The sequence below is a fragment of the Marmota flaviventris genome, chromosome 2 (genome assembly GCF_047511675.1).
Source record: "Marmota flaviventris isolate mMarFla1 chromosome 2, mMarFla1.hap1, whole genome shotgun sequence".
Classification (NCBI taxonomy): domain Eukaryota; kingdom Metazoa; phylum Chordata; class Mammalia; order Rodentia; family Sciuridae; genus Marmota; species Marmota flaviventris.
The window spans coordinates 120,783,914-120,809,040 of NC_092499.1; the positions used below are offsets into that span (position 1 = coordinate 120,783,914).

At 38.2% G+C, this 25,127-nt stretch overlaps 1 protein-coding gene across 2 annotated transcripts in view; it reads right to left on the reverse strand.

Moving 5' to 3' along the window:
- Window positions 1–356: 356 nt before the first annotated feature.
- The window catches only part of Hmg20a (high mobility group 20A), an 80,244-nt gene continuing 55,473 nt past the window's right edge, over window positions 357–25,127 (reverse strand). Inside the window, exons 3-10 of one of the 2 annotated variants that reach the window (XM_071608483.1) lie at window positions 23,747–23,894; window positions 20,212–20,424; window positions 16,384–16,516; window positions 15,023–15,054; window positions 8,229–8,304; window positions 7,308–7,523; window positions 6,473–6,615; window positions 357–1,558 (exon numbers count right to left, since the gene is read on the reverse strand). In XM_071608483.1, coding sequence (XP_071464584.1) covers window positions 6,479–6,615; window positions 7,308–7,523; window positions 8,229–8,304; window positions 15,023–15,054; window positions 16,384–16,516; window positions 20,212–20,424; window positions 23,747–23,894 — 955 coding nt within the window. In that variant the 3' untranslated portion in view covers window positions 357–1,558; window positions 6,473–6,478. Of the gene's footprint in view, window positions 2,751–6,472; window positions 6,616–7,307; window positions 7,524–8,228; window positions 8,305–15,022; window positions 15,055–16,383; window positions 16,517–20,211; window positions 20,425–23,746; window positions 23,895–25,127 lie in introns of both variants that reach the window. The other variant, XM_027925724.2, reaches the window with a different exon arrangement.

The window sequence follows — 25,127 nt, forward strand, 5'->3', positions numbered from 1 at the left end:
AAAAAACAAAAAACAAACCAAGCATTTAAGCACAACTTACCCCTTCTGTCAAAAGATCTCCTCAAGGGGACTTCAGAGTCACTGACTTAAAAGGCTCCTTCAAGTCGCCTCCAGAATGCTACTACCACATTAAAATGAATTAGAACTCATTGTATTGTTATAACATACATTCAAAGAACTGAAATCTCAAACAGGTGAAGACACATTTTGAATAAGCAATTAGTAAAATGAATGTGTTACTGTTTTCAAAGCCTAACAGTTGTGATGAATGTAGGGTTGACAAAGGCTTTAAGAGGAAAAAGCAGAGGCAGGTCTTCTTTTTTCATTATAATGCAAGTAAAACTGGATCAGGTGGATTCGACATAGAAAAGTTTTAATGAGACAAATGTCAAGCAAGCATATCAACTTCTTAAAAAACAAAATCTAAAAGTTTAATTACAAAAACACTTGTACAGAAAACTTGGCATTTCAACAGTTCCAAACACATGTACACAATATTTTTTTCTAAAATTTATCAGAAAGAAAACAATCTTTTCTCCCTTTCCCCAGCTGCTGCTTGTGTTTTAATAAAAGGAAGGAAGTTAATTGGAAACACTGATAGGCAACAGCTTATTTCTTGAGAAGAACATGAAAGTGCAGTAACCTCTTCAGATTTATTAGGGAACATGACTTAGGTCTTGCGCCAGGGTATAACCTCCCTTCCACCTGCTTGTTGAGTGCAGAGGAGAGGTTCTGTGGCAGCTGAGTCCCAGTCACACCTATTGGGTGCGGGGCTCCTGGGAGAGCCCTCATTTGGGAAGCAAGCTGCGGCGTCTGTACAGATGACTGGGTACTGCAGGCTCTGGTGAGCTCATGTACATGTCTGGTCACTGTGAGGTGTCCAGCTAGGGTCAGGGATGACCTCTGGACCAAATTACAGCCTTTCATGGTCATAAAAACAGTACTACTGAAGCTGCACAAAACTTCACAGGAAGGAGAAACAGCAACACTAGGAGGAAGGAAAAAAGGACAGAAAGCATTTGGCAGGCGGCAGACACAAACTTCCTGAACCAGTTTGGACAACCTTCTGCCACGGACAATGAGTTCTGGCTTAGACGTAGCAGGCAAGGAATCTAAGAGAAGTGGCAAAAACAGCAGATGAGAGCAGGGACGGTGGAAAATACAGAGAGGCAGGAGACTTGGCTGGCTTTATAGCAATAGATAAGAAAGGGGTCTTATTCTAAAAAATTGCCACGCAGTGGTGTGTGGGCTTCAGTGCATGGAAATTTGATGTGTGTCCACATAAGAAATTTTAAAAAGAAGATTTTTGTTATTGTTTTTGCTGTTATTTTCCTTTGGACTAAGAAAGAACAAAGAGGGAGAACGCAGGGCTGAGAGGACAGGATGGTGCAGCTACGAGACACGACGGGGTTTCTGGCTTGCGCCCTGGCTTGTCAGCATGTTGTGAGAGGGGCCACGCGTCCATCCACCTGCCTTTGGTGGTGGGGTGCCTAGACAATGGGCTCAGCATGCTCTGCTTTGGTTCCAAAGATCTCAGCTGCCACCTTAGCCTTGTGCTCTAGAGCATAAAGAAAAGAAACAAAGAAAAAAAAGACCCTGAGGAGAGAATCAGAACCCTCTTCACTTCTGCCGTTAAAAAACAAAAATCCCTTACTAAGTAGAAGGGAAGGCTGACTTTTCCACCTAGATTTGGCAGTTAATGGCTACTGAAGGAAGACAAAGGGCATGAGAACTCCTCCGTACCCATTCAGTCAGCACAAGAGACTATTCCCAAAGCCCCTCCTACCTATCTACATCCAAGGATCTGATTACCTAAAAAAGCAGGGATTCCCTCAGTTTTCACTGAGGATCAACTTTGGACATTCTTTCAATACCAAATGAGAACTACTCCTTTCCTTTGTGTTTACCAATGACCTTTTCCTCGGCAAAAAAGTTCCGCAAGACACTGCTAACAGAAGAGCCTTGCTGAGGCTGGGACTCGGCGTCTGTGCAGGAGCAATGCTCAGAGAGCAGCGGGCGGCAGGAGGAGGAGAGCCATTCTCCTTCAGGGCTGCAGTCACAGAGCCTGCTGAGGGTGGGCACCCACGGAGCACCATGTGGGGCAGGAAACACAGCCTGGCTCCACAGGGCACTGTCAACAAGAAGCTCCTTTCTTTGGAGTCACAGCAGGGCAACGCTGGGAGAAGACTGGGCCCATCCAATGAGAGAAAGTCTCCTTCAGAGCCCTGCTGAGCAGTGAGGCCCAGAGGTCAGAAAATGGAGATGTACAGCTTGGTGGGGGTGAAGGGAAGCAAAAATCACCCCCAAAGGCATTAAAAAAAAGTGACAGCTAGGTAAGAAAAGTGGAGCTCCACTGATAAAAGGGTCCAATCAGAATGGCAGCAATAGGCAGTCTTCCTTCTGCTGCAGAAGATGTCAGCTTCAGGGTCACCTAGTCAGCAGAATATATGCAGAGCTGCTTTAGCAGAAATGGAAATGATAGGGAGCTGAAGACTTGGGAGAGTGGCTGCACACTTTCAAAGCATCACTGGAGGGTGATTCCACAGGAAGTTCACACACATGTGCCTTTTGCTGCTCCCTCACGCAGCTTCCTGGGGTGAAGGTATTTCACTCACTGACAATTCTTTAACAAGTAAAGGGATCTGCAGTCCTTTCTGCTCCAACTCAGTTCAAAAATCCATGGATGGCTTCTCATTCCGCACAAGTAAAAATGCTTACAAGAACAAGTTGGGAGCTCTAAAACCAATATACTGTGGGGGGATACCAAAAAGGAAAGACAGATCAGAAGGGGTTAGGGTTAATGGATTTAAAGAACGCTCTATTTTATTTTCATAAGGGTTAAGGAGTATGTAAATTAAAGAGCTAGGGACTGGAGATATAGCTCAGTTGGTAGAGTACTTTCCTTGCATGCATAAGGCCCTGGGTTCAATCCCCAGCACCACAGGAAAAAAAAAAGAAAGAGCTACTAAAGCTGCAAGCAGACATCCTCATTGAGATGTTTCTGTCAACATTTCAATGAGAAGCATGGTCCTGCTCCAGTTCAGCAACAATGGGAGGTAGCAAATGAGCAGCTGAACACAGAAAAGTAACTAACAGGACTGATAAGGGGAATTAGGACCCCACTTTAGTCCAATCAAAACCAATTTTCCTCAGTATAAACCTGAGGATATCTGCTTGTGTAGGAATGTGTTGTGCACAAATAATGAATAAATATTTTTATATTGATAAAAATGTAATCATATATGAAAGATTGTTTTTTTGGGGTCAATCCTCAGTCAAATATATATCAATTGAGCAACACATAGTTTTTTGATTTTTTGTTTTGTACTGGGGATTGAACTCAGGGGCACTCAACCACTGAGGCTCATCCCCAGCCCTATTTTTTATTTTTATTTAGAGACAGTGTCTCACTGTGTTGCTTAGCATCTTGCTTTTGCTGAGGCTGGTTTTGAACTCTTGATCCTCCTGCCTCAGCCTCCCCAGCCACTGGTATTACAGGCGTGTGCACTTGGCTTGCAAAACAGATTTAGAGTTTATGTAAAGTGGTCACCTCTCAACTTAAAATCACCCATGACTTCCTCCTGTTTCCACTGGTGACTGGGTACCAGTGAGCCCTAAGAAAGGTGAAAGCTGAGGAAATTCTTTCATTATATACCTACAAAAATATTTTTTAAATGGGCTGGTCAGAATTTTATTACATCATAATTGATGGAGTGTAATACTTTTCCTTAATGCTCTACTGTAAGAATTTTTAGTACTTTTGCCCTACTCCAACAGTGCCTCCTTATTATAGCAATGTTTTAGAAGCCCCACTGAATGAGAAGACTTGAGATGTCTGTGTTCTTGTCCTGGTTTTTGTGCTCTTCTACCCAGTAGTTTCAGGCATGTCATCTCATCTCTTTGGGATTCAGTTTCTTTATAAAGTGCTAGATTTCTAAAGGTCCTTCCAGCTCTGATAGGATCCTCTAAAACTTGCAGACCATTAGCTTTGCTTCACTCAGTGGTTCCCGACAGTGGAATGAAACCTTTGCCAAGCTCATGTCAGAGTAATTAATTGCACCATGAGTGCTGGGGACATCAGGCCTAGCTGTCTGTACATATTTGTATAATGAAGCCAAGCTAGTATTAATCACACTCTTTATAATTGTTTCATTTGACAGTTTGGGGGGTGTGGGGAAATATCTATTAGTTATGTTTGCATTGTTAGATTTTAAGAATCTGTAGTAAATATAACAGTTTACATTTTCAGGTAATTTTTCAAGGACAAAATATTTGTATGTCACCAGGCATGGTGGCACATCTGCCTGTAATCCTAGCTATCTCAGAGTCTGAGTTAGGAGGATTGCAACTTGGAGGCTAGCCTCAGCAACTTAAGTGAGACCTTGTCTCAAAATTGAGTGCTTGCCTAGCATATGTGAAGCGCTGGATTCAATCCCCAATACTGCAAAATAATGTATTTAAAAAAAATTGTACATTAAAATCAAGGACAATGGTAATAATCTACAGTTTTCAAAGACACTTCAGAGAACTTGTACTCTAGCTATATTCTTTTTTTTTTTTTTTTTTAATTTTTTTAATATTTATTTTTTAGTTTTTGGCGGACACAACATCTTTGTTTGTATGTGGTGCTGAGGATCGAACCCGGGCCTCACGCATGCCAGGCGAGCACGCTACCGCTTGAGCCACATCTCCAGCCCCTCTAGCTATATTCTTAAGATGGATAGAGTGTTAGGAGAATCTGAATGGTAAAATAGTAAAATGGTCAAAATGGAAAACCACTCTTGGCTTCATTCTTGCATTCATTGCCCTCTACCTAGGTGAGGCGACACCATGTTATCAATTACTATTTTCTTTCACAATCTCTCATGCTGTTTCTCTCAGCTCTCTCTTTTCAAGCTTACAAGAGTGCTAATTGAAAACACTGTGTGAAAATGAGAAGGATGATGAGCTCCTGAAAATCCCAGGCCTAGATTTACAAGCTGTTTCTTTCATAAGCAGCAGCAGTAATGCCACTTCTTTATTCTGCAGGGAGTCCAACCGTCTCTTAGAAGTACAGTCCGTTCCATCTGGCTACTCACTAGAAGGATGGTAATCTTTTCCCCATATGAGCCTGGTGCAAGCTAAAATAATAATGAATTGTCTTGCACAGTTGCCATCCAAGGGCATGACCAAGAAGGATAAAGACTTCTACCTTTGTCTCTGCTGGCAGATATTGCCTCATTAGATAAAGAATCATGGGTTTTATTTGTTCTTATACATGTTGCTCAAAATCCAAACAAAGCTAGAATGTAAATTATGTATATAAGGGTGCCCCTATTCCTGCAGGACAAATAAAGATTCAAACCCATGATGCTTCTAAGGAGCATCCTGGCACTGACTTGTTTTCATTTTTGGCCATCTTGCTGTATGGTCCAATCCTTAGATTTCCACATTTTTTATATGTCCACAGGCATGGAACAATTTTGTCAATAGACCTTAGGGCTGACAATTTTAGGGATGACACACTAAAAGGGAAACTCTCTCTAGGAATTTGAATGAATAAGTACTAATTTCATTTAACACAAGTTATGACGACTTACCATTATTACCAAAAAGTTTGCTTAGGTGAGTTTGTTCTGAGAACGCAGTTATTTTCTCCTTTAAAAGATGCAACACTACTAGTCATTTGTTGAATATATTTTTTAAAAGCTTATTTTCTCTCTTGTCTCTTTTTGCTTATTGAGTACAATTTTTTCAATCTTTTAAAATCAAGGCATTCACATTCACTGTACAGTTAGTTCACATCAGCATTTAACACAATGAGTTAATGAGTGGTGAATGAGAATGCTTTTTACGTATGTAGGCTCATATAATACAGTTTCTCACTGACTACTTACAAATTATCACTAATATTTTTCAGTGAGAAAAAAGATTAACAATTGATATTTATTTTGTTCTGAGAGCTATTTTGGGAATGATTTCTTCTAAGTTTCTCACCAGTCTTCAAGATCCTTTAGAAACTAATACCTAAGAATAAATGACAGGAGGATCCCAAGTTCAAAGCAGCCTCAGCAATTTAGCAAGACACTGTTTCAAAATAAAGAATTTAAAGGGCTGGGGATGTGGCTCAGTGGTAAAGTGCCGTGCCCCTGGGTTCAGATTCTAGTACTGTTAAAAAAACAAGCAAAAAAAAGCCAAAACAAAACAAAAACACCCAAGAAAGAATAAGTTGTATACCCAGAACTGAAGTCCAATCACAAAGTCATGTTTTTTCCTTAAATTATTCTGAGGCATGCATGAGAAAAAACTGTTTCAATTTAATTTTCTAATATCATTTAGAAAGACTTTTAGCAACCATGCAACAGGAACCTAAATCAAGTTTCTACCTCATTCATTCAATATAATTCTACAGTTTTAGTAGCACCAATAAAGTCTGATGACATCTTATTTTTGATGATGTGCTGGCATATGAGTCTTATCAACGAGCACTCACCAGTCCCTAACGATCAAGCCTGTTCACAACTTCTCGAACTGTGGCTATGAAGTTTTCATTGTCCTGGGGATTAGCTAAGATAATACTGTGCAGTCTGTTCATGTATGAGTCAATGGTGTCCACTGTTGGTGTCTCTCCACTTCCTAAAGTGAGACAAGAAGAGAAAGAATAAGAAAATCTTTCCAATTCAGTTCAGCTACAAAACATTTAAGGGACTCCACAGAAAAAGAAATTGTGACTCTAATGTGGCCTGCTCCACAGGCAGATTTTAATTCTATAGGTGAGACTTTCAGATTTCAAAGAAATGAAGTAAATCCACATACTCTAAATGAACAGACGGGCTATATACTACAGTATGTATGAGTACTCAGCTGTATATAACAAAAAGAGACTCCATTAATTTTCTGTTGTGACTTTCCTCAAAATGAAAGAGTATATAAAAAATATATAAAGAGTATATAAAAAATACTAGTGCTTGTTTCTTCTTCCTTCCCATTTTATACACACACACACACCCCTACAAGGCAAGCAAATATACCTAAGAGAAAGTGCTCTCTTCAACATTTAAGTTTAACAGAAAGGAAAATAGTTTATATTAAAACAAAACAAAACAAAAAAGGACAAAAATTTAAATGATCAGAGAACCTGAAATTTTGGATGATTTTAGCCAATGCTGACATTCTATTACATAACTCACAGAAAATCCTGAGAAGGGAAAATATCTTATTTTATTGATTTTCGCTTTGGGGGAGATTTCAATCTCCCCACACAAATACAAACATAAAGAGCAACCTTCCAACCCCGCTCTAGAAGTGCTCAGGTAGGGTGCAATTACCAGGTAAGGGCATGCTGGCAAAGCTGCTGGTCAACACCTGCCGCAGGGTCTCCAGGTGCTGCTGCAGGACTGTGTTGCGGCTCCTCTCCTGGATCACATCCACCTCCAGCTTCTCCACCGCTGTGCGCATGCTCTCCACGTGTTTTTGCAGGGCTGCATTCCTCTCCTCAAACTCCATGTTGGATTTACGAAGCTGGCGGAGCTCTGCCTCCCGAGCTGAGGACACCCCCCACACCAGAACACATGCAGCACAAGAAGGAGTCTCCGAGGAGTCCCAATGACTCTTTATAAAGAAGTTCTGCTTAGCTGTCTCTCATTAGCTACCCCCACCTCATCTCCCTATTCTCATTACAGCGCTCTAGATAGCAATTCAGCACTGAAACGCCTGGTTCCCCAGAGCTATTTTAATTCTTAAAGCTGTACATTCTGTACATAAGACTGCAACAAACAGTGGCAATTCCTTGAATTTTTTGTTTGTTTGTTTGTGAGATTTGGCTTTTTAAAATTGTGCAATGAGAAACCTGAGGGGCTTCGCAGGGGGATCCTGGGAGATTGGCCAAGCACAGGTGTGGGTACCCATATGTACTGCAATGGGATCAGCTTTGCAATCACTTACTTTATATTTTGGACTCCCAACTAAGCTTTCACTGGTGCAGGCTACACATCTAAAAGCAACTGCATTAGTGATTTACATTAATTTCTTTGGATCCAGAGACCAAAGAAGCTTTGACAACACTGACCCAGCTCTCTTTCACTGGTCTTTGAGTAACTACCTCTACTATGGGGAGAAAGAAGAACAATTATTCTTCCAGACTAGTCCTAAGGAGAGCTACCACCATCACTGATTTTGAGCAATGAACTCCTCCTGAGAACTAAAACCCCTGTCAAACCCGAGGGACACAAAAACACTGCAGTAATCACCTTTGCTGTGGTTCAGGAATTCCTCTGTAAATATAGGAATGTCAAAAACAGACCGTTCCTTTACCTCTGTTTCTTTCTGTGAATCAAGAACAAAGTTAATTCTTAAACAGAAGCTAAATTAAATAATAGTGCCTGAGGCACAATGATCATGTCTTCCTTAAAGAAATAGGGTAAAAGGGAATCAGTCTAGATGAGCCTGTAAGGGAAATGCATTCACCTTTTCATTAGAATCAAACTTACAGAGCTCAAGCTGGTTAAGTACTCAGTTCTCTCAGGTGCTATGCAATGAGAAACCCTAAAACGAACTACATGTATTTCTCTAATAAGAGAATTTAGAAGCCATCTGTGTTTTGAATAGTCAACTGTATATAGTTGTGAGAGTGGCTGAGGCAGGGATTGAGAAAAGGTGTTTTTCAGTCCTGTCTCTTGGTTATGCATCTAAAATGCTGAGACAGGACTGTGCAATCCAAATTTGCAGACTGGACAGCAAGAATTCTGAACAGAGATCTTCCAAGCCACAAGCAATAATAATGGTACTCCACTGGTACTTCTATGTACTTCCAGTGGGGTAGTCTATCTTTGAGGCTCTTGTAGCCTTTCTTCAGACACAGGAAAAACAAATGAAGAAAACCAAGAAGTCAGTATCAGGCTCTACAAATGAGAGTTAAGAATTGTGTAGGATACAAAAGAATAACAAAGTCTAACATTAATTCACCAATAAACCATTAAAAGTCTCACAAAACCACACAAAATATATTCAACAATGACGCTTAGAATATAAAGTCAATATTTCAAGATGGTTTGGCTGATATTTCTGCAAAGAATTTAAAGTTCAAAGTATAATGAATATAAGTCTTAAGTGTTTTGGCATAGTGTTCAAAATCTTGTACAACGTAAGAATGATAAAGGGAACAGCAGGGAACAAGTACTGATGAAATTATTAGTGAAACTGAAGACTCCAAAACTTTATAACATGAAAACCAGTAAACAATACTTAGAAATGGTCCTATATAAACATGTTTAAAGCTAGAGACTGAATGTATCTTTTCTCTTATTGTTACCACTAGCTTTTGTGTTTGAACTCCAAGACACTTTGTGCCCAAGCAATTAGGAGCCTCTGAGGGAATCCCAACAGCCAGGCTCTGGTTTCACAGTGGTGTCTGCTTAGGAAGCGGGGCGAGTGGCATGGCCTGCCTGGCAGTGGCAGGAGGTCAAGGTAGATATTTAAGATGGAAATATGCTAAACTATGTATTTACTTGAGAAACATTTCAGGGAACTTAATTTTACCCTTTTTTCTTTCTAATGAAAGAAAGCAAAGTTTTCCAGAGTAATTTAAAAATAACAAATTATCCTTGAAAGCCCCAAGTTTCAACTTGTAAAGCTCTACCTCAAACCAGTTCCTAGTGGATTTCAATAAGAACTAATGTATGGAAAAGAAAGGCTGGTTCCAGAAGTGATCTTAGACACATTTCCCAGTGGCTTTCTCTCCGTTCTGCTGGATTACTTAACACTTTAACTCTTACTGGGTTGCTGCAGGAAAGCAGAAAATTTTGGACACACAATCCCAACATGCACAAGGTGTAACATCAAGCACAAGTCCACAAGTGACTCAGGATAAGTGTTATGACTTTAATCATCCTACCTTTTTCAGTTTCCTATTTAACTGCACATCCATATATGAGATCAGTTTTTACAGTGGTTGCCAGTCAGAGGGGTAAGTGTGGGTGCCTGGCTCCCATTTTCATAGTACAAAGATCCCTCTCCAAGGTCTCAACTCCCTCAGACTGGTAGTTCTGTTCTTTTCTTTGCTAGAGCAATCCAAGCCAAGCTAACGATGTAAGGGCAAAGGACAGCACCACATAGGTGCATTAACACACTGCCCCTTGGTACAGATTCTTAGAGTGCAAAATCAGAAACATTAAAGCAATTAAATGAAACTGTTCAGTGTCTGAATGCAACAGAGAAATTCTACTTAACGGAAGAGTGGTAATAAAAACCATCAGCACTCTTCCATTACTGAGTGCATTACTCGGCATGGAGAGGATCCTCCTGGGGGCTTGGATATACTTAAGCAGCTCCAAGGATCGCTCGAGGGATTAAAATCATAAGGATTTGATTACCTCCTCATTGAAAGGGTCTAATTTGTTCAGGCTGAGTGTCATTTTGTCATTTCTCATAAATTAAAGGAGAAACAAAATTATTGTTTCTATCTTAGTCTTCACATGAGATGCAGACACATTCTTGAGGGTAATGCTAGTTGACTTGTGGGTCTAGTGGGTTGACTTTTGATTTGACAGAAGCATGAATATCTTCAATTCAGTTTTCATTCTATATATTGAGTGGCGGGTAAGAGAACAGAGGCCCTTTTGAACTGAACCTATTTTGCTGTAATCTAGGCTCAGGGCCAGAATTTCAGAGTCTGATATGCTTCTCTCAAGTGCCCTTTACTTTGGGAACACTTTTAATATTGTGTACCAGGCTGAAGTGCCCCACTGCTATGCAGAATGGCTTTCAGATCATTCTGACTTTAGTTCTTATATGCATTCTCTAGTACCTGGCTAGGTAACAACATCTGAAGATCCAAGTTCCGTTTAGAAATACAAAAGGTTGGCTAGGCGCAGTGGTACATGTTTGCTCAGTGGTGCCTCTGCTCAGGAGGCAGAGGCAGGAGGAGCACAAGTTCAAGGCTAGCCTGGTGAGTGAGCCCTGTCTCAAAATAAAATAAAAAGGGCTGGGGATGTGGCTCAGTGGTAAAGCACTTGCCTAGCACGTGCTAGCCCTGGGTTCAATCCTTAGTAATGAAAAGAAAAAAGAAAAAAAAGACAGACAATAAGTTTCTTTATTATACATAAACCAAATAATTTGTCTTCACTAGCAACAAATTTTGCCAACACCTCAGGCAACTAGGCCCACTTTTACTTTCAACACCGTATTTTTCTGTGTAGCATGGCATGTGCTGCCAAGAGTGATAGACTGTTACATAGAAGGCCTGGGTTTCAGCCATACCTCTGCCTCTAATTTAGTTCAGTAAGTCATTCTTGGTAAGTTCTTTCCTATCTTAGGCAAGCCACTTCTCTCACAGCTAAAATGTACTGGTCAGTTGAAAGGATCTCTGAGGTCTTACCATTCAAAGATGAGCCTGAAGACTATTCTATTTCTCATTTTGCTCCTCATAAGATAAGGTAAATGTGTATGTATTCAGAATCTATGTTGTAGGCACTTTACAAGACATTTTCTCTTTTATGAACTTATAACTCTGCTCAAAACATCTCCCATCCCCCAAACTGTGGTTATCTTTAAGACTAATTCCATTATTCTTTTCAATGGGACCTTCGTGGCTGCTTTTTATCCATAGTGCTTTCTCATTTTTCTAAACTTTTGCCACACTAAGAAGTGATATGGAAGAAGCTGGGTGTGGTGGCACACACCTCTAATCCCAGTTACTTGGGAGACTGAGGTAGGAGGACTGCAAGTTCAAGGCTAGCCTAGGCAACTTAGCCAAATTCTGTCCTAAAATAAAATGAGAAAGGAGCTAGGGGTGGAGTGCAGTGGTAGAACACTTGCCTTGCATGCATAAGGCTCTGAGTTCAATACACACACACACACACACACACACACACAAAGTGACTTGTAAGTAATATCCTACAAGTAATTTTTAAAAATTGTTTTTTAAAACTTTTAAACACAAAGGACATTTATGTTTAAAACAGTTTTAAAAATTTCAAACCAGTTCTGTTACATTCAAATCAATAAAAAATTACCCGCTTTAAGAAATATATTATTCAACTGAAAAATAAAACTGATAAAGTGGGGAACATTAATTGGGTCAAAAACCTATGAGATGCTTATCCCTTTTTCTGGTAATGAGAATTAAACTCATGGTCTTGCAGACACTAGGCAACTGTTCTAATACTGATCTAGGCAACTGTTCTAATACTGATCTATATCCCTACAGCTTTTATTTTTAGTTTATTTTGAGACAGGGTCTCTTTAAGTTGCCCAGGCTGGCCTTGAACTGTGATACTCCTGCCTCAGCCTCTCTAGCAGCTGGGATTATGAGCATGCGCCACCTTGCCTGGCTGAGACCATTATCCTGATATGGGCACAGCAATAGACATGCATATATAACCTACTGCTGGTTCTCCCCCTACCTATCTTTTCTTTCTTTTTAAACTTTACTTTAATAAGTATCTGATCCTCAAATAGGAAAAAAAATCACATAAATTATAGAAATCAGAAACATTCGTATCATACAATGTATTTTAATAAAAAACTTTACTTCTCAAATCATCAGCAGCAGCTTCTCCAATGGATTGAATTTACTACATCTTTTTTGACTGTGCCTATCAACATTACTGAAGACAAAAATGGCACATACAATTTGGCCAGGAAAACCCCAGGCTGATGAATGAGTTAGTGACTGATTAGAAAATGTGAGACCTATTGTTTCACATTACTGTCCAAATTCTCTTTTGTAACCTTTAAGGACAGAGATGCAACATAGTAAGGGAAAAAAGGAGAAAGGATATTTCATGACATTGGTGAATGGACATACACATGAAGGAAGAGAGAAATAAATACTAATTATACAAGTGCTGATAATTGAATAATGTTGCAAAATTTTTCTTATCATCAGTTAAAATACAAAGTATACATACAAACTTTTTCAAGCAAAAATATTCATAACACTTCACATAAATTAGAGCACAGAGATCTTATATATAACTATTCAAGTAGGATTTATGTGAAGAGTAAAATGCTAATATTTACTGTTTCCTACTTTATAATTCATGAATAGTAATACTTCTATTTGTTTTGTGAATCTGAATCTTTTCTGCATGTTTTGAAGGTTACCAAGATCAAATTAGGTACAAGAACTACAACCTCAAGATAAATAAGTTTTTTTTAATATGTATTTTTAAGTTTTTGATGGACCCTTATTTTATTTACTTATATGTGGTGCTGAGAATTGAACTGAGTGCCTCATACATGCTAGGCAGGTGCTCTACCACTGAGCCACAATCCCAGTCCCAAGATAAATAAGTTTTTAATTTGAAGAAATAATTTTCTTAATTTAGTAAACATCAAAATATCTGTAAAAGAGTATATAAGCAGGATGTAGTGACACACAGCTGTAATCCCAGTAACTAAGGAGGCTGATGCAGTAGGATTACAAGTTCAAGGCCAGGCTCAGCAATTTAGTGAAGCCCTAAAAGACTTAGTGAGACCATGACTCAAAATAAAAATAAAAAAGGCTGAGGATGTGGCTCACTGATAAAGTGCCTTTGGGTTCAATTCCCAGAACCCAAAAAACAAAACAAAATAAAACAAAACAAACAAACAAACAAATAAAAAAAACTATAAAAGAGTACAAGAAAACTCTTTTTCAAATTCCCATTGTTATTTCAAGTAAACTTTGAGTTCTTATGTAAAAATCAGTAAGTATTTTTGGACAGGTTCCATGCCAGGGCTTCATGTTATGTGGTACAGAGCTGGATACAAAGACAGAAACTAGACCTCAGAGAATTCTACCCTCAGAGAGATCCTGATCCTCCACTGTGAATAACAGAAGTAAGAGCCTCAACACCAGGTCAGAGCAGCCTGAGAATAAGAGACATACTGAGAACAGTGGGGGTTGGAGGAAATGGAAGCAAACTAGGGGTTTGAAAGATGACTAGAAGCCTGTCTCATAGAAAAAGAGGGGGTGGGTGGGGAGGTGAAGAACTGTGTGAGGGAGGGAAAGTATTCTCATCAATGAAATAAGAACAGGCCTGAGGCAGAGCAGGGCAGGGCACCTAGAGGGCAGTGAGTAGGAAATGGAGATTAGGTATCTAGAAGTTGGAACTTAATTACAGAAAACCCTGAATGTGGAGTACGAATGTGATCTGGAAAGCAACAAGGAGTCACTGAACATTTTAAAGCATTAAATTACCATGGATTTTATTTTCTTATAGCCATATATATTTAAAGCATATACACAGCATGGTCATCACACACAGGCTTAAATCTTGTACATTCAGAGGAACACAGGCCTGAATTCTATGGATGAGGTTGAATTGAATGAAAAGAAAGAGACCTTTCATAAAAACAGTATGAATGAGATGAGGGAACAGGAAAGAAAGTATAGGAATTGAGCTACTGTCAGTTGTATTCCATTGACATTGTAGTTAAATAGGTCATCTCAGCTGGGCATGGTGGCACATGCCTGTAATTCCAGTGTCTCAGGAGGCTGAGGCAGGAGGATTGAGTTCAAAGCCATCCTCAGCAATTTCGTGTGGCCCTAAGCAACTCAGAGACCCTATCTCGAAATAAAATATAAAAAAGGGCTGGGGATGTGGCTCAGTGGTTGAGCACCCTGGGTTCAATCGTTTGTACCAAAAAAAAAAAAAAAAAAAAAAAGTTCATCTTAACCAAATGCTGGATTACCTAAACAACATCCTAAGAGTGAGATTATGATATTTTGTGATGATAAACTATGATCAGTTCAGACCCTTCATCTGGTACTCATTTCTTTATCTCACTCTGAATTCCAGCCATCTTTGGCATTTAAAGTCAATAAAATTCTCAGACCACAGGAATGAATTGGGACTAGTGGGTGTAGTTCAAAGGCAGACTCAAAACCTAAGTGTCTGCCATATGTTAAGAACCTCTGCGCTAAAGCAACTAACCCAATGTGAATCCTGGGATAGGAAACACCCTGCTATTGATTTAAAAAAAAAAAAAATCCAAAAAGCATTTCAAAGAACAACATTATTATAAATATTACATGATATATAGACAGAAGGCTATTTACCTCATGATCATGAGTGGCCTGTCGGGCTGCATCTAAAAATATGAAAGAAAAGGAAAACATTAAGTAAAAAAACGAAAATAGTAACAAAACCCAGGCATATAACTGTGCCAAACTACAAAAACCTACCTGTATATGTACTCTCACAACATACAATATTTTCTCTCGTGGCTTTATTAATAGGTCAGTCAACAAAGATTAAAGAGAATCCAACACTTACAGAGCACACAGGCATAAGAGAACAGACACAGTTCTTATGCTTGAAGAGAATAAGGTGGGAGGGTAGGCAGGAAACACATACCAAAGGCTGTTTGTATAACACTATGGTTTTGGCAAGCAAAATGCCCGAATGTGGAGAAGATGCAATGGCTGAGGCATGACAGACTAGTTGTGGGTGGTGCTTCTTTGGCAGCATTTTCTGAAGAAGGGGAACTTGAAGCAATACTTATAAGGGTGTGATGAACAATTTTAACAGAGAATAAATAACCATGAAATCGGGGATTTTGTCCATTACTTCATTATTAACAGCTAGAAGAGAGCCTAGTGTTTAATAGAAGATGCTTAACAATTTTTTTTCCCCCCAATACTAGGGATTGAACCCAGAGGTGCTCTACCACTGAGCTATATCCACAGCACTTTTTCCATTTCATCTTGAGACAGAGTCTCACTAAGTTGCTGAGGCTGGACTCAAACTTGAGATCCTGATGTCTCAGCCTTCCAAGTTACTGGGATTACAGGAGTATACCACCACACATGGTTTAATAAATATTTTCTGAATGCATGCATGCAGACATGAAAAAAATGAATGAATGAATAAATGAATAGGATCACTGAAGGCTGGAAGAGATGGCACATGAAAGGTTTAGAAATGAAAGGTTTAGAAGTGTCAGAGCAAGTCAGCTATATAGTTTAGTAGACAGACTTATTTAGAGACAGAAAAATACCTAAAATGAGAATTAGGAAAAGAACGGCAGGCATTAATATTGGTCTTGGTGCACAAGCCAAATTGTTGATGCCAGATATGGAAATTTGATAGAAATTTCTAAATGAGAGCAAAGTGATTTTAATAAAATTCAAAGATAATACTTGTTAGTTAATATAGGATAAAAAAGAAATAATAGAAATATCCTTTATATTTGTCACTTTTAAAAAATATTTATTTTTTAGAAGTAGTTGGACACAATAACTTTATTTATTTATATTTATGTGGTGCTGAGGATTGAACCCAAGGCCTTGCACGTGTTAGACGAGCGCTTTACCGCTGAGCCACAACCCCAGCCCTATTTGTCACTCTTAACATTTGGTTTTATGACATTATGCCATGCATGACCAACTGCAAATGAACTTGGTTCTGGTACTGATACCTTGCCTGTGAGATTTGCCTTTCTGACGGTCCTGAGTTTTTCTACTGAAGACCTTGTAGGCTTCTGTCTTCTGATATTGCTCCAGTTCCTTCATGTAACGCTCCTTATCTCTGTCTGCTTCATCAAGGTAGCGCTAGGAAAGAAATGTGGAGTTAAATTTAAGAAACTGAGAGATTATTTAGATAAAATATCAACAATAACTTTGAAGAAAACAGGACAATTATAATATAGAAAAGAGTATTCAGAAAAGATGGTTTAAGGGAGAATCAAGAAATAGAATACAATCAATTCTTAAAAGAAATGAGTGATTCTCACTTTCTAGAACATTTATCACCTTTTCTAGTTTAACGAAGATAAGTTCTATAGAGATCACACTCATAAAAAATTCACAAATGATTACAGTTATTCCTCTAACCTCACAGAAAGAACTCCACATGGCCTCTAGAATCCACACAGGCACACTTAGCCTTCCCAGGGGAGGGAAAGGAATATTACTTTGTTTCTCTATCCCCAACTCATTTTGAGGGAATGATCTCATACATCAATTGGCTTTTTAAGAGCTACAAGAGTAGAGCACTAAAGCCAGAAACAAAGAACATAAAAAGAATGACCTCATCCTATGTGCCTAAAAATGGACTACTTTGAAAGAGCCTGTATCTACATGCTTTGATTGTTTTATGCTATTAATTATTTAAACAAAGTTCATTGACTTACTAGGACTATTTTTAATGCCTTTGTCCTCTTCATTCATCAAAATAGGTATAAGAAAGTATAAAGATATTGCTTCTAAGTGAACTCAAACCAGAATGAGAGAAATTATGTTAAAAACCTTGTTACACAGGCTGGGCACAGTGACACATGTCTGTCATCCCAGCAACTATGGAGGCTGAGGCAGGAGGATCATGAGAAGCCAACCTCAGCAACTTAGTGAGACCTTGTCTTAAAATAAAAAATAAAAAGGGCTGGGGATGTGACTCAGCGGTCAAGCACTCCTGAGCTCAAACCCACTATTAAACTCCTCCCAAACTTCCCCCACTAAAAACCCAAACAAGCTGGGCGCAGTGGCGCATACCTGTAATCCAAATGGCTTGGGAGGCTGAGGTAGGAGGATCATGAGTTCAAAGCCAACCTTGGCAATTTAGTGAGGCCCTAGCAATTCAGCAAGACCCTGTCTCTAAATAAAATATAAAAAGGTCTGGGGATGAGGCTCAGTGGTTGAGCACCAAAACCAAAACAAAAACAAAACCCCAAACTTTATTCCACCTAAGCGTTAGATGAAGAAGATATTCAACTGGCCAAATCTAGAACAATTTAAACACAAAAATAATTAAGTACAGTACAAAGTTATAAACCATTAGAAGAAAAGAAATTCATAGCATTAATAAAAGATATAACACGTGGGCTGGGGTTGTGTCTCAGCGGTAGAGCACTCGCCTAGCACGTGTGAGGCCCTGGGTTCGAACCTCATCACCACATATAAATAAAATAGAGGTATTGTGTCCAATTACAACTAAAAATAAATATTTAAAAAAAGATAAAATACAACTTAAGTATTATCATACCAATAATAACCAGATAACAAAAAAACAAAAAAAAAAAAAGGAGGGGGGGAGGAGGGCTCTTGCTTAGATTAGAAAACTGAAATCCAATTCCTAAATATGGGGGAGTGCTAGAACTAAAAAATTATCATTTTGCAACTATAATGATAAAGAATAGATTAGGCAAAAACCATCAATGGATGCTAGATCCAGGGGAAATTATGATGTGGTAGAGGCAGTTTACATGTTCTTAAATGTCTTCTGGTTGTGGCTCAGTGGTAGAGTGCTCGCCCAGCATGTACAAGGTGCTGGGTTTGATCCTCAGCACCACAATAACATAGATAAATAAAGTTATTGTGTCCGACTACAAATAAAAAATATTTAAAGAAAAAAATGTCTCTTGTAGACTACTTATTTAATCATAAGAGAGAATTAAAAAATTTCCCAGGTAAACAAAATTAATATTACTAATGAGGAACAAAAGGATACTGTGTGCTTCTATCTTCTATCCAAGGGTACAACACTACCTATGCAGTATGCTGACCAAGAAGGCACAGCTGCAATCTAACCACAAAGAAACAGCAGACAAACACAAAATGAGGAATGTTCTGTTAAAAGTAAAAACAACAAAGCAGAAGGAGCTGGTGGTGTGGGAAGACAGAAGGATTATATTCTTAAAAAATATCAAATTTATAAAAGAAAAAGCAAGTTTGTGGAAATAACTCCTTTTAAAGGAAGCTAAAGAGATCTGGTTAAAGATAAAACTGAACCTTAGACCAGAACCTGTACTGGAGAGGAAACTTATAAAGGAACAATGTTACCTCAACATATGGATGTAGATTAAGTGCTGTATTACTATAAAATTATGAAGTTGGTAACTATACTATAGTTATATAAGAGACTGTCTCTATCCTTAGGAAATATACACTGAGCTAATCAGGGATAGAGGGACACAATGTATGTAGCTTACCTTCAAATGATTCAGAAAAAAATTGTGTGTATATATGTGGGTGTGCACATGTGCAAGAGAGAGAGAGACTGGATATGTGCAAGCATGAGTCTGTATGCAAATGAAGAAGTAGGATAAACTGTGTTACTAATAGGTGAAGCTCCATGAAGGGTATTTGGATGTGATCTGTACTGTTTTTATGCTTATAACTTTCTGTGCACTTGAAATTATTTTCAAATGAAAAAGTTAATAAAATGAAACTAAACAAACACAAAACCCTTGTCCTACACAAGTAGGTTATCCCCAGAGATAACTCTTACTTTTGCTTTTTGTTTAAATGCTTCTGTATTATCTGAAAAAAATTTTAAACAATGAGCATGCATTAATTTTGAAATAAAGAAAAAGAAAAAAGAAGAAAACAACCAAGCATATTCAGCCCATGGTCCCATTGTTTTGTAGAGCCAAATCAATGGCTGATATAAACTGCTTTCTATCATAAATACAGAGCTTCAAGTTGCAACTTAATCTGATCTCAAAATTTCTGAATTAAATTAATTTTTTAATTTGGTTTTAATCTATATGAAATTCATTTTAAAGATGAAAGTCATAAAAAAGTTTAAGACATAAAAGAAATATAGATCTTTTAGATTCTGGGAAGGGTGGGAACTTTTAACCCAAAATCAATTCTACAATCACTATCATTACTATGCTTTAGTGACACTTCACCCAGCTCATGGCTATCTTGTCCTTAATTCCCCTCCAATCTCTTTAACAAATGGATTTGTTTCAATTTGGCAATGATTAGTTTCTGTCTTAGAGAAGAGAGAATTCAAGTAGCTCTTGCTTTATTTTCCCATAGTAGGTTACATTTGCTGGAATACTGGTTAAATTCACTTAAGCAGTAAAATCTTTTTCCTAAACAAAATTCTTATGTGAATTGCTTAATTTTATAAAATGATTTTTTTCTCATTTAATTCATAACTTTTCATTTAACTCAGTCGAATAAATTACATTGATAGATTTCTTAATTTCTCAATATTGAACCTCTTTTCAAAATAATCTTATATGAACTCTCAGCAAATAAATCAAATATAAGTGGAACTACTTTGGTTAATGGGAGTCCTAGAGTTCTTTCTGCTCATATCCCTGTAATAATCCTTGTTGTAGTTTAAAAATCACTGTGCTAGAGAAAAGAGTTATAAAGGACCCTGTTATTGTGGTCTCCTAGGTGCTGTGACAACACTGAAAAATCAAGTGTCTAATCCTCTTTGTTCTTCTGACAGAAGTTATTTTTGAGATATAATCAAGTGCAAGCAAAGGATCAGGAGTAAGAATAATTACCTGTTTTTCCTCAGGAGGGAGTTTACTCCATTCATTCCCTAACATCCTTGTGATTTCTGGAAATGGGACCTCTGGTCTCTTTGCTCGAAGCTGTTCTCGACGCTCATTCATGAACCGAACATATCCTGTAAGGGGGGATTTGGGTGCATTGCTGTCTCGAAGAGGTTTCTTCCTCTTTCTCCCTTTGGACCAACCTCCTCGTTTACTTCTTTGCTATAAAACAAAGAAAAAAAAAAACAAAAACAAACCAAAGACCAAACAACAACGATCACCCCAAACAACCCAACAATAATAACAATAACAACAAACACAAACAAAGAAAATAGGACAAGAGTTGCAGTTTTCTGTGAATAAGGCCTTGGGTATTTAAAGCTTTCCAGATGTGTCTCAGGACAAATGACTGTAATGTTGATTAAATAAGAAGGGATTCCAGATGGCTCACTTGTAGACCTTTTGAGGCACCACAATAAAAACATCACAATAAAGGCCTATTTTTGTTCTAATTCCAAAAGATGAGAATAATGGGTTCCATGATCTTGCTAGTTTTGGTCTTCATATATACTTAACAAGTCCTGAGTTCTGACAAGAGAATATTCCTGTTCCCCTTCAGTACTGGGGATTGAATCCAAAGTGCTTTATCAATGAACTACATTCCTAGCCTTTTTAAAAATTCTTTAATTTTAAGACAAGGTCTCACTAAATTTCCCAGGCTGGCCTAGAATTTGCATTCTCCTGCCTTAGTTCTTCCAAGTTACTGGGATTATAGCCATGTACCGCGGTACCCAGCTACAGGGGAATATTCTAAATACATATGCACAGTAGCATATACAGCACTGTGCCAGAGAGACAAACAATGTCACAGATCAGAATAAAATGCTGTCATATGCAAAGGGCAAAAGGAGAGACAAGCTGTACACAGGGATTAATAATAATTCATGCAGTTGTTTTCCACTGATACTATTCAAAAAGTTTCTTTTCCACCGCAAAGAGCATTAGATTTTTTAATTAATATCTAGGTCTTGAAAAATTTCAATATGTATAATATACCCTAAAATGAAGACTGTTCTTTAACTTGATGATTTGGTCCTTAAGATGTATATTTTATGAAGCCAGAGGTCTTTATATATTGAATTTTTAGTTAACTCGGAGAGTAACTCACCTTTGAAAAAGAAAAAAAAAAAGGGATTACAGTATTACTGATGTTTTACCATGGGCATTTTTTTTTTTTTTAAAGAGAGAGTGAGAGAGAGAGATAGAGGTAGAGAGAGAGAGAATTTTAATATTTATTTTTTAGTATTTGGCGGACACAACATCTTTGTTTGTATGTGGTGCTGAGGATCGAACCCGGGCCGCACGCATGCCAGGCGAGCGCGCTACCGCTTGAGCCACATCCCCAGCCCCTTACCATGGGCATTTTTACTTGGCCTTTTAAATGAGAATTAAGGTACATCCAGTTTTTTGCTTCATAATTTAACATACACAAGACCTATCAGTTAATAATGTTTTATGGATACAAGATTTTATATATAATTTAGCTGCAATACTTTTATTTTTTAATTTTTTTTATTTTTTAAGTTGTAGATGGACATCATATCTTTATTTATTTATTTTTATGTGGTGCTGAGGATCGAACCCAGTGCCTCACGTGTGCAAGGCAAGTGCTCTACCACTGAGCCACAACCCCAGCCCACTGCAATACTTTTATTTTATTTGTTTTTATGTGGTGCTGGGGATTAAAGCCAGTGCCTCACACTTGCTAGGCAAGCGATCTACCAATGAGCCACAACCCTAGCAGATATAAGAATTTTTTTATTTCAAGAAGAGAAAGATAAACAAAAAGGGACAAAAAAATCTAAGTATTAATTAATTATAGTATTGTACTCCTCCAAATATATAAATGTGGTTCAATAATTCCCAATTCGGAAAATGTCTTTTGGTATTATTTATTTATTTAAAATAAACCTGGTAGCATTAAAGCTAAGAGGGCTGGACATGTAGCTCTTTTGTAAAGCATGTGCTCAACATTACCAAGGCCTTAGGCTCAATCCCCAATACTACACACACATACATATGCACATGCATAAATAGATAACTAAAGCTGCTACGATTTTAAAGTTGTTTAAGAACTCATTATAACCTTTAAGAATGCCAAAAGTCAGAGCTGGGGTTATGGCTCAGTGGTAGAGCATTTGCCTAGTATGTATGAGGCACTGGGTTTGACTCTTGGCACGGCTTATAAATAAATGAATAAAATAAAGGTCGATTAACAATTAAAAAATATTTAAAAAAAAGAATGCCAAAGTTAGCTGGGTATGATAGTGTATGCCTGTAATTTCAGCTACTCCAGAGGTTGAGGCAGGAGGATCATAAGTTCAAGGCAAGTATGGGCAACTAAGTCAGACCCTATCTTAAAATAAAAAAATGAAAAGGGCTGGGGATGTAGCTCAGAGGTAGAATACCCCTGGGCTCAATCCCAGTAATGCAAGGAAAAAAAAAAAAAATGCCAACAGAATAGATGAAAAAAATCAGTTCTTTTAAAGTAATAATATAGACAAAAATCAATGTTGGTACTCTTTCCCAGCTAAAAAAAAGAAGAGTACTTTAAAACAATGTAGCTTGGTGCAGTGACATGCATCTGTAGTCTCAGAACTCAAGAGGCTGAGGCAGGAGGATCCTTGAGCTCAGGAATTTGAGATCAGCCTGGGCAATACAGCAATAAAAACACAACAAAAAAACCTCCTACACAATGTAATCAGTCATTTGTAAGGCACACGGAAAGTCCAAGCCCATATGGAACCTTCATGTGAAAACAGAAAAAGGCGGTTCATATGGGAGGGTGAAGTTGGTGATGATATAAAAATATCTGGGCACATATGGCTCCATGATGCAGCACTTGGTAAGCAGAGGGGTCCTGGACAAGGGCATGTGGCCTTCTCATTAATTACTTATTTAATTAAGTAATTCACTCATCCAAGAAGTATTTGTTGATTTTGTTTGTTTGTGGTAATGGGAACTGACCCCAAAGCCTTGCACATTCTAGGCAAGCACCCTACTACTTAGCTACATCCCCAGCCCCAATAAGCATTTGTTGAGTAGTCTAATATGAAGTAGCTATAATTTCTTACTTTCTTTTTTGGTATTGGAGATTGAATCCAGGGGTACTCAATCACTGAACCACATCCCCAGCCTTTTTTTAAATATTTAATTTTAAGAAAAGGTCTTGCTAAGTTGCTTAGGGCCTTGCTAAGTTGCTGAGGCTGGTTTTGAACTCACGATCCTCCTGTCTTAACCTCCCAAGCTGCTGAGCATACACAGCTACACCCAGCTATAATTTCTTAAGTTAGGGGAAAAAAAAAACCAGTCTGTCATTAAAGTCATTAATATGGTTCTGATACAAGAAATATACAATAGAAAATTCTGCAGGTATCATCTCAAGAAGGTAAGAAGCCAGATGATGAACACCTCAATCAACACCTTCTTTGCTGACTGCTTCTTTGGAAGTTTCAGAGGACAGTGACAAGAGACCTCAGCTTACCTCATCTTCATGCCTCTGTTCATTGCCATCTGCAGTGTTTGAAGACTCATTCTGAAGCAACTGACCTTGGGACAGATCCTCTACAAATTCTGGATTGTTGGTGGATGATGTAGCTCCACTGCCATAAGGAACCTCTGGGTGTGTTAATCTGAATAACAGGCAGAAGTGCAAAAGTTCAGGCTCAACAGCATCAAAAACTTTTATTTACCAAGGCTCAAGATAAATTTTCCTGCCAGTACTTGAATTCATTCCCCCACTACAATCTGTGTAAATGTAAACAATGTCTCCATAGAAGTTACAGAACATTTGAAAAAATATTTTATTTAGTGTGTGACTGAATCGTGACTGCTCCACAAAGACTCCTACCAAAACCAGATACAATCTATCACCTCCAAAAAATAACCACTCCTCTCTATATATACTTGTTTTAGCTCTGAGGCTGCAACAGAGTCTGAATTTTATATACTACCTTTCATGTATCTCTGATATGAAGGGGAAACATTGTTCATGGGTAAGATGAATAGACTTGGCAGTTGTGGAGGCAGTTTGCCCCCATCACAAAAGAGAGATTTCTGAAAGGGCATAAGAAATAACTCTATGGTACATAACATAGGCTATTTCTTCTTGGATTATAGTATTTGTTAATAACCAGAACATCCAAGAAAAATATTAAGTTCACTAAAATCAAGTATAAATGTTTTGTTTTGAGGTAATGAAGACTGAATTCTTCAGGGTCTTATATATACCAGGCAAGTGCTCTACCACTGAACTACATCCCTAGTTCAAGTATAAATATAAATGAATCAGGTAGACATACATTTTTGTTCCTACTAATCTATTCCAGATGAGTTACCAAACCAAGTTTCATCCTTATGAGAAGTGGACAAAGAAGGTATAAATGATGGTGAAGACTGATTTATTTTATCACATGTGGTAAAGGAATGAAAGAAAAAGTGGGCAACATGTGCTAGGGAGTCCTCTGTGTCCCTACCCAGAGCCCCTTTACTACTGAGCTACATCCCCAACCCTCCCACCCTGCTTTTTTCAAGACAGGATCTTGCTAAGTTGTCCAGGCTAGCCTTAAACTTGGAGCCCTCCTGCCTCAGCCTCCTGCTTATTAATTTATTTTGAGGGGAAGACTTGGGAAGATTCAGAGGGGCAGGAAGAAGGGCAACAGACAGAATAGGCAAAGCAATCCTTAACAAGAAAAGTGATGCAGGAAGTATCACAACACCAGACCTTAAACTATACTACAGAGGTACAGTAACAAAAACAGCATGGTATTGGCACAAAAAGACATGAAGACCAATGGTTCAGAAGAGAAGACAAAGACACATACCCACAAAAATACAATTATCTTATACTAGACAAAGGCACCATA